General features: G+C 53.5%; 2 protein-coding genes across 2 annotated transcripts; both read left to right on the top strand.

The window, feature by feature from the left end:
* Positions 1-3,574: 3,574 nt before the first annotated feature.
* Positions 3,575-6,232, top strand: GUITHDRAFT_107221 (hypothetical protein; the record flags this gene model as incomplete). The annotated part of the gene is made up of 10 exons (XM_005833788.1): positions 3,575-3,649; positions 3,701-4,249; positions 4,387-4,546; positions 4,676-4,775; positions 4,847-5,033; positions 5,179-5,316; positions 5,518-5,610; positions 5,782-5,904; positions 5,951-6,027; positions 6,187-6,232. 10 exons carry the CDS (start codon positions 3,575-3,577, stop codon positions 6,230-6,232), a joined length of 1,548 nt encoding a protein of 515 aa, XP_005833845.1.
* Positions 6,233-8,550: 2,318 nt separating this feature from the next.
* On the top strand, positions 8,551-11,271 carry GUITHDRAFT_107219 (hypothetical protein; the record flags this gene model as incomplete). Its single annotated transcript, XM_005833787.1, has 16 exons — positions 8,551-8,587; positions 8,629-8,750; positions 8,805-8,899; positions 8,948-8,995; positions 9,215-9,248; positions 9,300-9,357; positions 9,411-9,498; positions 9,547-9,610; positions 9,658-9,717; positions 9,761-9,817; positions 9,875-9,938; positions 9,983-10,038; positions 10,281-10,334; positions 10,382-10,507; positions 10,677-10,757; positions 11,116-11,271. The coding sequence occupies 16 exons, from the start codon at positions 8,551-8,553 to the stop codon at positions 11,269-11,271; spliced, it is 1,200 nt and encodes a 399-aa protein (XP_005833844.1).
* Between the last annotated feature and the right edge of the window lie 1,074 nt (positions 11,272-12,345).

Here is a 12,345-nt window from a genome sequence, read left to right as displayed (position 1 = left end):
TGCTGAAAAGAACTTGATTGCAACCTCCATCAAGCAAGATTCTGATAGCATCAACTCCAAGTCTGAGAAGGAGAGAGATGACCTGCAAGTTGTCAGAGCTGACCTCTCACCGAAGCACTAGTTCTGCATCGTATTCGCAACCAGCAATAGTTTGGCGTTGAATCAGCAACTGTCCCTGCTACGTATGCCGGGATCTTTCATTTTGAGCCATGCGAGGATCAGACGCACAGTTGTTCTCTTTCTCCCTCTCTCCCCTCCGCCTCCGTCTTCCTTACCTTTCTGCCTCCCTTCCTGGTTTTTTCACTGTGGCTGGCTGATCCAAGTTCAAGCTTTTCTTTAGCTACAACAAACGACTTTGGGAACTTGCAAATCTGAGAGGGGACAAGCCAGATGCGCTTTCATTCTCCGCGCACAGGAAACACTTCACTGAACGGACCTGAAGTTTCAGCTCATCAACGGCGGGAGTTCTCGCTTGCCAGGCTGAATTGTGTGATGACATACAGCACCGCGGCACAAGCATGCTGCTTTCTCGATTCATTCAGTAGTAGCCCACTGCGACGTTGAACTTGGATGTCACGGATACGGCGTCATGATGATGGCAACAGCCAACGGTTTGTTATACAGGCTTGGCGCCCTCGACTGCATATGATTTCTCAGGCTTCAGTCGGAACTAGCTAGTCCGCTCCGACCAGTGATCAGTAAAATTTTCCACCGTCACCGCTGATCATCCGGGGCTCGGATCCGATGTCGGATCCGGGTCTACGTCATCGAACAGTGTCTGTGGAAACGGTTGGCCGTGGATGAAAAACCTACCTCGCGCATCGCATCTTCTTGGTGTCACATAGTAATGGTAGCCGACCGACCAAACGCAAGTTTCGTGGGAAACTTCCCGTGGCTTGGGGTGCCGTGACCGATTGTTCCCCCGTTGAAGTTACAGTGCTTGCATGCATGCATGCAGAATGCCCACGTTGTCGTGTTCGTTGGATCCGTCGACCCCTTGAAACTGCCACGATTACCAGGATTCCTCCACTATCACTAGAGAGAGAGATAGGCAGACTGAGCGTGTCATGGTTACTCCATGAATCAACAACGCGACACGGCACACACTCCCACACAAAAAAGCACACACCACACACTTCTCTCGATTGCTGGCATGTCTTATATCCGAAAACGAATCACATTTTCGGATTGAGGAAGAAAGGCCACTGCCATTCCGTTTCGCTAGGACGTGTTTATGCTTGAGGTAGTGGATAGTTTGGACACTCACAGGAACTTGATGGAACAGGGAATCTCGGCGCCTCCTTGGCGGAGCTTCATTCTGCGTGCGACAATCACTGGATCCCCTCGCCTGATTTATTTTGGACGTCTGGTAGTGTGCTTTTCATCCCAGCCCAGCGGGAGCTCACGGCACAATCCCTCATGGAGTTTCCTCGGTTGTGCAGTATTCGGGCTAACCTTTCTGAGCGCCAGCGATCTTTGTTGGCACATCACTCCAGCTTCTCTACTCCACTTCGAGTACCAGGCCACCCAGTTGATGAACTTCTGTCTCAGTTTACCCCTCAGCGCACGATCTGGCACTCAATTATGGAAAGTACAAACCTGGGATCTTTGAGCAGCAGCCCATCAGCTTGGTGGCTGCCGCTGACAAGTTTCTTCATGGACTGCCGATTGACCTCCCGCCGCATTGCGATAAACGCCACCATCGTCTCCGTCATCCTGGGGGGACCACACACATGGCAACCTGCAGGCACTGCAGCCCGTTATGGACTGATGCGCATGAGAAGTGCAATGCCGTCCTCAGTACCCTCATCAAAGATTCAGGAGTGAGATGCCGCGTCCATCCTGGCACCAGGCAGAAGGGGGTTGATCCTGGACTTCAGCACTGATGGACTCTTGCAGGACGATGCGTTGCGCTTTCTGTGGTGGCTGGCGGATCCCTCGGCGAACAAAGAAACGGCAGCGCTGGATGGTCTCTCGGCTTCGCAAGACGTCTCAGGTGATCCGACTTGCAAACGCATCCGGTCCAGGATCTTTCGTCAGCTCAAGGCCTCCCTGTCCTTCGCTGCCATCATCGCGGGTGCGTTCAGGTATGCGTCTCATTCCTTCGGCGTTGGCCACCGCGACTTCGCTGGCATGGCGGGGTGCGCGCAGTGATTTTTAACTTAACTTTGAGTAAAGAAGAGTATGGGGCTGCCCCCGGCCGAGTGCCGGGCACCGTTCAGCGGCCCGGCCGGCACTGAGAGTCTATACCGACCGAGCCGGACCAGAACATTGCACCCCTATCTGTTTAGAACTAATTTGAGGACCCCACCCGTATTTTGGTCTGCAAATATCTGAGTTTTGATGGGTGGTCGCTAAACCCCCCACCCACTCATTTGATATTCCTCGTTGTACCCCTAAAATTTTCACAGGAGGTATCACTTTGTACACCCCTGCCAGCATGATACCACCCCTACCTTTTAAGTACCACCCGTCCATTCCTCCTTGACTTGCTTGATCACCCATGGATGTATAATCATATCACTCGATAAGGGAGGGGTCTCGTTAGTACCCCATCCAACTTTATGTACCCCACCTTCCATTTATCTCTCTGTCAAGTACCACTACCCACCCATAGCCTTGCTTGCAATTCATGACCCACCCCCCTTCTACATCCACGTGCCTGGCCCACAAAGATCTCCCAGCAATGGTTTTCTATTTCTGAAAATTCATTTCCATCTTTCATGATGTCATCAAAATGCGAAATTTGTGCCTTTCATTTGATTGCAAAAATTGAAATATCTATTTCTAGCCATTTCCAATAATCACTTCCGAAAAACCCTTCTGGAGGCTGTGGCCTCCGCCATGAGCGAAAATGGCGGGGGGGTGAAGGAGGGCGGGAAAGACAAGAGAAGCTTCAGGAGAGGCTGAACGGAGGCTAGAGCACATGCACAGTCTAATTAGATGACAAGATAGCGTAGATGTGCACGGGGTAGCGCGATCGTATACTGTTCTCTGCTGTGTTTTGATTTCGTGCCCACGAATGGGCTCGGAAGGGAGGTGCGAATTGTTTTGGAAGACGTTCAGGAAAGGAACAATGGGTAGTCATTCATGCTTGAAAGATAGAATGTGAGGCAGATCAGGAGGAAGGGGATTTTGCGAAAAAGATGCATCAGCAATGGACACGAAGAAGAAAGGAGTTCTGTACGAAAAGGCAGAGTTCCTTGCAGAGCTACAATTTCTTCAAGAGATATGGAGAAGGAGGAGAGAGATGGGTATTTCGAAGGTTCATATCATATCGAGGCGAGGTAGGAGCGAATCGTTGAGATGGGGGGAAATCATACCTAACGCATCGTAACGAAAGGATGACTCCTGCTTTCAGATCGCACGCTCACATTTCCAAAGTCTGAAGGGAGAACAAACCCATCTTTCCTAGGATCGTGAAGTTGCTCCGTGTGCTCCTGCCTTTTCTGTCAGTCTCGACCAGCTTTCATCTTCCTCGAAGAAACTTAGGAAGTCATCTTGCCAGACAAGGCAGACCCACAAACAAGCACTTCCAGGTGAGCTAGTGAGACCTTCAGGGAGTGAACATGACATGTCTTGTGCGCAGCAAGAAAAGATGTTGTTTCGCAGCACACGAGGAGCTTTCCTCGACATGAGCTTCGAGGAGGTTTGCCGTCTCTCTTTCCCCGCGTGTTGGTGGTGACGTGTAGGTTCGCAGGCCGTGTTCGAAGGGCTGGCTCAAGACGGAGGACTTCTGGTCCCTCACTTCATTCCAGATGTTAGCAACGAGTACAAGAAGTGGAAGAACCTGTCCTTCCACGAGCTCGCATACCAGATCGCCAAGCCGTATGTGGGAGACGAGATCCCGGAAGCTGACCTCAGAGACCTGATGAAAAGGAGCTATGCGCACTTCAAGGACAAGGACATTGTCCCTACCAAGAAAGTAGGAGATGTGCATATCATGGAGCTGTTCCATGGGCCCACGTTCGCGTTCAAGGACGTGGCTCTGCAAGCCCTGGGAAACCTCTTTGAGTACTTCCTGACGAGGTCGAACAAGAGGATCACGGTAGTGGGAGCGACGTCCGGAGACACTGGGAGCGCGGCGATCTACGGGCTGAGGGGGAAGAAGAATGTGGAATGCTTCATCCTCTTCCCTGAGGGGCGCGTGTCTCCCATCCAGCAGCTGCAGATGACGTCGGTGCTGGACGAGAACGTGCATTGTGTGGCTGTGCAGGGAACTTTCGATGACTGTCAGGATATTGTCAAGGTTAGCAAAGAGGAGGAGGGCAAGGAGGTGGAGGGGAGGGGAAAATGGAGACTGTGTGAGGAAGGGAGGCGAGGAAGGGAGGAGGGAGGGGTGGGGGGAGAGGGGAGGTGAACTGAGGTGGTTACTGTGCTCGGCAGGCGCTGTTCCGCGATCTTAAGTTCAAGAAGTCTTACTCACTAGGAGCTGTCAATTCGATCAACTTTGCAAGGATTATGTTTCAGATCACATACTACTTCTACACCTACTTCAAGGTGTTTCCCAACTGCGACGGGAAGATGAGCTTCAGCGTTCCAACAGGTTGGTCCTCGTCCTCCTCCTCCTCCTCTTCATCATCATCATCATCATCATCATCATCATTTCATTATCAACTGATACGACGACAATCACAACAACAACTACTTCGACTTCTGACTCCCACTCTTGCAGGAAATTTTGGTGACATCCTGGCTGGGTACTACGCGAAGAAGATGGGACTGCCTGTACAGCACCTCATTGTAGCCACAAACTCCAACGATATCCTTGACAGGTGAGAGGAGGGGAGGAGGGGAGAGAAGGTTTGAGGGATAGCCGAAGCGAGGAGCTGACAGTGCTGATCAGGTTTTTCACGACAGGGAGCTATGACAAATCACCTGTTCAGCAAACTTTCTCGCCGTCGATGGACATTGGGATCAGCAGCAACTTCGAGAGATATCTCTTCTATCTCTTCGACGAGGACAGCAAGATCCTAGCGCATATGATGGATGGTTTCAACAAGACGGGAAGGCTCTCTGTCGACGAGGCCCATGTGATCTCCTCCTCCTCCTCCTCCTCCTCCTTCTCCTCCTCCCATTTGCCCTCTCCTCTCCAGCCGGCATCCTTGCTCTCTCACTCCGTCTCATCTCCTTCCCACCTTATCTTCCTTGTGCTCTCCCACCTGACGCTGCTGGCAGCTGGAGGAAGCGAGGAGGGACTTCCTTTCGGGCCGTTGCTCGGAGCAGGAGACGCTCGATACCATCTCGAAGTACCACAAGGACTTCAACTACACCCTTGACCCGCACACTGCATGCGGAGTAAGAGCAGCAGAGCAGGTCAGAGCTTGTTTCTTCTTTCCTCTTCCTCGGTTCTACTCCTCGCTCCAGCTGCTGCGACCTCCAGTCACCTACTCCTTCTCATTCTCCCCTCTAGCTCCCTCCCTCACCTTATCCTTCGCTGCATTCCTCTTCCCTCTCCTCCTCCCCTCCTTCCAGCTCCCTCCTGCTGGCCCTCATTGGCTGATGATTCTGCTTCAGCTGCTTGACAGGATGGAACCCGTATGTAAGAATGCCAGCGTCAAGCACGCGATGGTTGTGTTGTCAACAGCCCACCCTGCCAAGTTTTCTACGGTGATGACTCCTCCTCTCTTCATCCTTCACCTCCTGACTCACTCTCGCTTCCGTGGGCCCTTCCCATTCTATCTCTTGTCTTCATCCTCCCTGTCCCTCTCCCTCTCTCCTTCCCTCCCTCCTCCCTCCCTCACTCCCTCACTCCCTCACTCACTCCTCTCTTTCCTTCAGGCTGTTCAGAAGGCAACTGGCTCACCCCCCAAGTTGCCCGAGGGGCTCGCGAAGCTGGAGAACGCGGAGGTCAGGTTTCAAGTCCTCCCGGCCAAGACCCCCTCCATCAAGAACTACATCGAGGTATGAGGGTGATGTTTCGATCGTGACGGGGATGATTGAGGGACAGGTGACGATTCCTGATCCTACGGGCTCGCGGAACGTCTACACGCTGAAGCACTATGCTGCGTCATTGGTGGCACTCGGGTGAGGAGAGGGGACCAGAGAGCAGAGGGGAGGGAAGAGGAGGGGAGGGAAGAGGAGGGAAGAGGAGGGGAGGGAGAGGGAGAGAAATCAGGAGTGGGTTGTTGAGGTGTGGATGGGTTTCAAGGAGGAGGAGGAGGAAGTGCTGACTGCAGCCGGCAGATGTGCATTTGGGTTGGGGGTTCTCATGGGGAAGAGGGGTCAGTAAGAGGAGAGCGCATGTTGTGTTTTTGATCGTAGGAGGACGCAAGTGTGAATGGAATTATTTCTTGGGTTTCAAGTGTTTGTCTACCCTTGCCCTTCCTCCTGCCTTCTCCTTTCTCCCGCCTCTGCTCTGCTTCCTGCCTTTCTCCTCCTCGTCCTCCCTGACTCCATCTTCCTCCTCTCTCGCCGCTCGTCCCACTCCTCAAGAGGCCAACAGTGCATGTGCAGTCGTTCATTTGCTCGTCTAAGAATCTTCTACCTCCTTCTCGTAGTCGCTCTTGTTGACGATCTTCAACCCCTGCTGTAGCGCCACTTGGTATTCTTCCAGCACCACACGGACCTGCAAAGAAAATGAGAATCTCCTTCCCCTGTTCCCCTTCCCATCACTTCCCTCCCTCCCTCCTCCTCTCAACTCCGCCCTTCTCCACCCATTCCTCGCTCCCTCCTCTCTCTCCCAACATCCTCCCGCTCTTCATCACCTTGTCCTCTTCTGCAATCCTCGCTTCCTTCTCGAGCTGCAGTACCCTCCTCAACTCCCTCAGCTGCTCGAAGATCTTCAGCTGCGCCCTCTCCCCGGCCTTGATCTCCTCGTGCTCCAACACCTCCAGCCTCTGTACAATCAACTTGTTCTCGTCCTCACGCACGATCTTCTCCTTTCTCACGGCCTCCTTGAGCAACGCGATCTCCGCTGTCAGGTGCTTGGCAGTCTTCTCATCCTCCTCCCTCCTCGTCTTCGACTCCACGCGCATCCCCGCCTGTATCCTGTCCAGCCGCTCGCAGAGCTCCAGCTTGCACGCCTTAAGTTCCCGCTCGTTCTTCTCCCTGACCTCTATCAGCTTCGTCTCCGTCTCCTCCAGGCGCCCTTTCGCTGCCTCGATGTCTTTCTTCAGCTCCTTGAAGCTGACCTGCATCTGATGCACGAGGGCCTCCTGCACTGTCTCCAGTCGAGTCTGCGCGAGCTTGTCCAGGGCAGCATCCGCCTCCTTCCTCTTGAGGATCTCTGCACCGAGCTTCTCCTCGATCCTCTGCGCGTAAAGGTTCGTCTCCTCCACGCGCTGCTCGTCGAACTTGCGGCGATCGCGCTGCTCATCTGTGATGTCCTCGAAGAAGGGGATCAACGATTGTTGGATCGCGATGTACTCTGGCGGATCAATCTTCATCGGCATCTTGGGGATTTCCTGGCACAACGTCAGAACACCGGAGTGCGTGTGGTTCAAACCACCAGCTCAGGCTGCGGTTCTTCTTCTCCGCCTTCTTGCTCGTCCGCCATGTTGACTGTAGAAACTGCAGAACAAGTCATATGGAGAGACGGGAAGAGAGACTGGTGGAGAGACGTTGGCTGATCATGTATGTTTGATCATTGTAGTCGTGATACATCGACCCACTTATGTCATATCATGCCATGTCTCTTCCCTGCCTCCTGCCTCCTGCCTCCTGCCTCCTGCCTCCTCCCTCCTCCCTCCTCCCTCCCTCCTCCCTCCTCTTCGCCTCCTGCTCCATCTTCCGTAGCATCTTGCGGTTGAAAAATCAAGAAAGGCGGGGTGGTCTCCGGGAGGGTGGTAGCTGTAGGGATAGGTGGGGTGGTGTAGCATTTGGGTGGTTGGAATGCCATAACGAGGGGTAGGGGTGCTCTAAATATGGACCGACCCTACCCTGTGGGAAAGGCGCATCTTGGTTGCTAGGAAGAATTTGAAAGTGTGGGTGGGGTGGTATTCATATTCTCCGATGAAGGGGATCTTGAGAGATGTCGAAGGGGTGGGGGTAGGGGGAAAAAAATTTAGGTGGTAGGGTAGTGGTACTGTAGGGTGATGGAGAAGGGTGGGGAGTGGGGGGGGAATCGATTCAGAGGAAGCGGAGGAAGAAATGGAATCGGAGATGGAGGAGGAAGAGGGAGAGGGAGAGGAGGAGGAGGAGGAGGATCGAGAGGAGGATCAGGATCAGGATCAGGAGGAGCACATGAGAACTGGGAAAGGAGGAGGACTGGGACCAAGACAAAGAAGAAGAGAAAGAAGGGAGGAGGAGAAGAAAGGCGAGGGGAAAACGGAGGAATTTGAGGGGATGGGAATGCTTCTGATGAGAGAAGTGGCACGGAAAGGGAAAAGATGTGAAAGCGCAGAGTAAATATTTGCTGTCACAGAGAAAGATGGAATGGTAAGGAAGAGATGCTTGAAGGACCGCAACAAATCTCGATGAGATTTGGGAAAGTGTGTGAAGGAGTAGGAGGGAAGAACAGATTTCTTCAACAGATTTGTAAGTGGGTAGCATGAAATGGAGAGAAACAACAAGACGGAGACAGAAATGTGAGATACGAGACTTATCAGCATGGAGAGAGATTCCGCCTATGACGCTGGAAGAAAAAGTTGTTGTTAACTTTGCTTGTGGATTGATTCGGAGTGGCAGGCAGGATCACAATGAGTGACTCGGACGAGCATCATGCTGCGCCTGAAGCAGGAGCGGTCAAGAAAGACCTGATCTACAAGATGAAGGCCTTCAAGAGAAGGACCCTTCACTCAGTTCAGAAGGTGCTGGCTGGAGGCAGTGCGAGGGGTCGGGTGGCAGGTGAAGTGCTTGTCCAGGTTGTTGGCAAGGTGCAGGAGACGAAAGACATCGAGTTCGACGAGCTGTTCGAGAAGTTCCTTGACGTGAGCGCAAGGATGGAGAAGCTGAACAGGTGCCGGGCTGTGTGGAGTCCCTGGTGGAGGCATGAAACGTACCGCAGGAGCGCGCACAGATACATGGAAACGCAGATGAAATTCCTACAGTCAGGGTCTGACTTTGCGAGAGATTTCCTTGAAATGTCAGTCTCCCCTTTCCCTCCCCTTCCTATTTTTTCCCTTCCCCTCCCTCCCTCCCCGTTGTCTCCTTCCCTGTCTCACCCTTTGACTCTCCCGGCATTTCTCCCTCCCTCCCCTCTCTCTCCCTTCCGCTCCCTCCTCCCCTCCCTCCCTCCTTCACGTGCACCATGGTGCTGAGTGGTGGCATGTAGGTACGACAATGACCCACAACTGAAGAGAATCGCGGTAAAACCGGCCACTTGTTGTTGCTATGACGTCTCAACGTTGCACCTTCAGATGGACTTCGATTCATCTCACGAGACCCTTGTCTCTTCCGTTGGTCCCAGACTTCAGGGTGAGCTGGGTAGATTGGTGTGTTCTCTTCCCTCAGCATGGCTGCTTGTTCAGACCGCTGGCTCTCCTCCATCGTGGAGCCCTTGGACAAGGTTGTTGAGAGGTTCAAGGAGATCAAGAACGATGCGGAGAGAAGGAAGAGGTACTTCGACGTGCTGTTCCCCTCCTCCCTTGTTGAGCGTTGTTGCAGATATCTGGCAGATTACGATCATTATCGTTTGAAGAAGAAAGGGCTCGAAGACGACGCGAAGAAGGTTTGCTCGGCTGTGCTTGTCTGAGCTGCAAGGTGAAGCGGTTGCAGGAGAAGAATCAAGAGAAGCTGCGCGAGTGTGAGGAGAAGCTATCAGCAGCTCAGGCGAAGGTATGGAAGACGACTGGGGGAGGTTGGCTGACGAGCATGGCAGTACTTCACCATGAACGAGAAACTTACCATCAGGTTGCGGGCGGCGGAGTACAACAAGGTCAGGAGGACGGGGAGTGTGGGGAGGGTCGAGGGTTGAACCTGCTCTGCCTGCCAGACTGCCTTGCTCAACGATCCTCTCCTAGCGGCGATCTCAGTGCAGCACGACCTCTTTAGCCAAGGTCAGTCCCTGTGCGCCTCCTCCCGTCCTGATCGCATGCGGAAGGCAACGCGGACTTTGAAGTCTTGTACACGAAATCGAAGGAGCCCAACGTCGCAGAGGTGTGTGAGCAGAAGAGGAGAGGAAGATGGGAGAGGAGAGGAAGATGGGAGAGGAGGGAGCGGTTAGGTAAGGAGAGGAAAGCAGAGGAGAGGAGAGGAGAGTAAAGTTTGGAGAGGAGGGAGGAGAGGAGGACAGGACAGGACAGGACAGGGAAGATGGGAGTGGAGGGAGGAGAGGGCACAAGTAGGGCACAAGCGTGGAGGAAAGGAGAGGAGAGGAGGTCGGGATATCCGTGACGCAGGCTTTCCAGGCTTGCAGCGCAGAGGCTGAGGAGTTGGCACAGATCGACTCGCAGGTAGGAAGGGATCGTGCGGGGGTAGATGACTTGACGCTCCTGTCCAGCTCCGCAGCATCTCCTTGTCATCTGTCAATCATCGGGAAAGGAACTCGTTCGATCATCCTCCTCAATCTCACGGGTTTGCGAGCACAAGTGAGCAACACAGAGGGTTTGAAGACGATTTCAATAAGGTAGATGCATTGCCTTGTTCAGCCTTCGGAGCTGACTCCTCCTCCTCCTCCTCCTCCTCCTCCTCCTCCTCCTCCTCCTCCTCCTCCTCCTCCTCACCTTCTTCCTCTCCCTGCTTTCCTCCTTTCTCCCTCCCTTCTCCTTCTTTCTCTTCCTGCTCCTGTTTCTCAGCCCACTCCTTCCAACTTCAATGACAACACCTTTGGGATGTTTGAAGACGCGAGGTCGTTGGACCCGAGCCCTCACGTACAGGTAAGATTGACTCCTCTCCCTTCACCTCCTCAAGAATCCTCCTCGTCATACATTCCTCCCCATTTCTCATCCCTTCCTCCAATCCTCCCCTCCTACTCCCTCCACCCCTCCTGCTCCCTCCCCCCTCCTGCTCCCTCCCATCCTCCTTCCTCCTGTTCTCCAAGTACTTCTCCTCCCACCTCCTCCCTGCCTCTCGTTCACACGCGTTGCCTTCTAGCCACCGCCTCCTCCTCCTCCTCCTGTCGAATCCAAGAGGCTCGTCAAGGTGAACTTTCCTCGTGCGAGTTTTGTACTGACGATCCTCCTCCTCCTCCTCCTCCTCCTCCTCCTCCTCCTCTCCCTCCTCCTCCTCCTCCAGGCTCTCTTCGCCTACGAGGCTGCCGCTGAGATCGAGCTCTCCCTGGAGGAGAACGACATCATCGAGGTGTTGCGTGAGGACGACAGCGGCTGGTGGCAGGGGAGGAAGGATGGGAGAGTTGGCTGGTTCCCTTTCAACTACGTCGAGATCATCTGATCAAGGGCATCGATCACCCCTCTCCTTCCTCTCCTCCCTCCTCCTCCTCCCCCTCTTCCTCCCTTCCCCTCCCTGTTGTCCTCCTCGGAGGGAGGCTGTTATCAACCTGTCGTCACCTCGACGGCTTGTAACCTCCAGGAACTCGGTTCCCTCGAGTTTGACAGTGAGTTGAAATATTCATTCTTAATGATGAAAGTTGCTGGTAAAGCTCTGTGACTGCACCTCTCCGCTCCTATCCTCCTCCTCCTCCTCCTCCTCCTCTCCACACCTCGTCCTCCTCCTCCTCCTCCTCCTCCTCCTCCTCCTCCTCTCCACACCTCGTCCTCCTTCCTCTTTTCCTCCGACCACGACTTTTGCCCTCCTCAACTCACTGACTCCTCTCCGCTCAGTCGTAGTCATGAGCGAAATTTGGGTTGTAGAAGCTGAGCAACCCATCTCGGACGTACATCGGACCTTGAAGAGAGTGAAAGTGGAAAGAAGAGGAGGGAGAAGAAGGGGGGGGGGGGGGGGGGAAAAGGGGGGGGGGGGGGAGGGGGAGGGGGGGGGGGAAGGGGGGCTGGGGAAACGGCTCCCCCACCAAGGTTTCTCTAATTGAAAAACTTTGAAGGGGAGGAAAACACCTTGTTGAAGAATCCCAGGACTAGGAGAAAAATGTAGGCTCGGATGAAGAATAAGACCAGGGCTAGGGACCCGCCCTTGTTCAGGACTAGGACCAAAAATAAGGAAAAGGGGGATGACTTTAATTAACAGTTGTGAATGGTAGGAAAAAGGAAGGAAATATTGATGGTGGGGGAGGGAACATTTCCCTCTTGTCTGTGGTGGTGGAAGAGTTCTCATGTGCTTTGAGGCCCCCCCAAAAACCTCTGGGATCCAATCCAGTTTTTTCATAATAAAGGGTCAAAGGAGGGGGTTAATCTCCTCCCCTGAGTCTTTGTGCAGTAATATTTCTGTGTAATAAGGCAGGGTAATGTCTATCTTCCCTACCTATAGGATGTTCGACATTACCTATAATAAAGTAAGATGGATGCAAAAGCTTGTAAAAATCTTTGTTGTGAATAAAACTCCACAATGTTA

The sequence above is a fragment of the Guillardia theta genome (genome assembly GCF_000315625.1).
Source record: "Guillardia theta CCMP2712 unplaced genomic scaffold GUITHscaffold_28, whole genome shotgun sequence".
NCBI classification, from domain to species: Eukaryota; class Cryptophyceae; order Pyrenomonadales; family Geminigeraceae; genus Guillardia; species Guillardia theta.
This window is presented reverse-complemented; position numbering and strand designations above follow the sequence as displayed.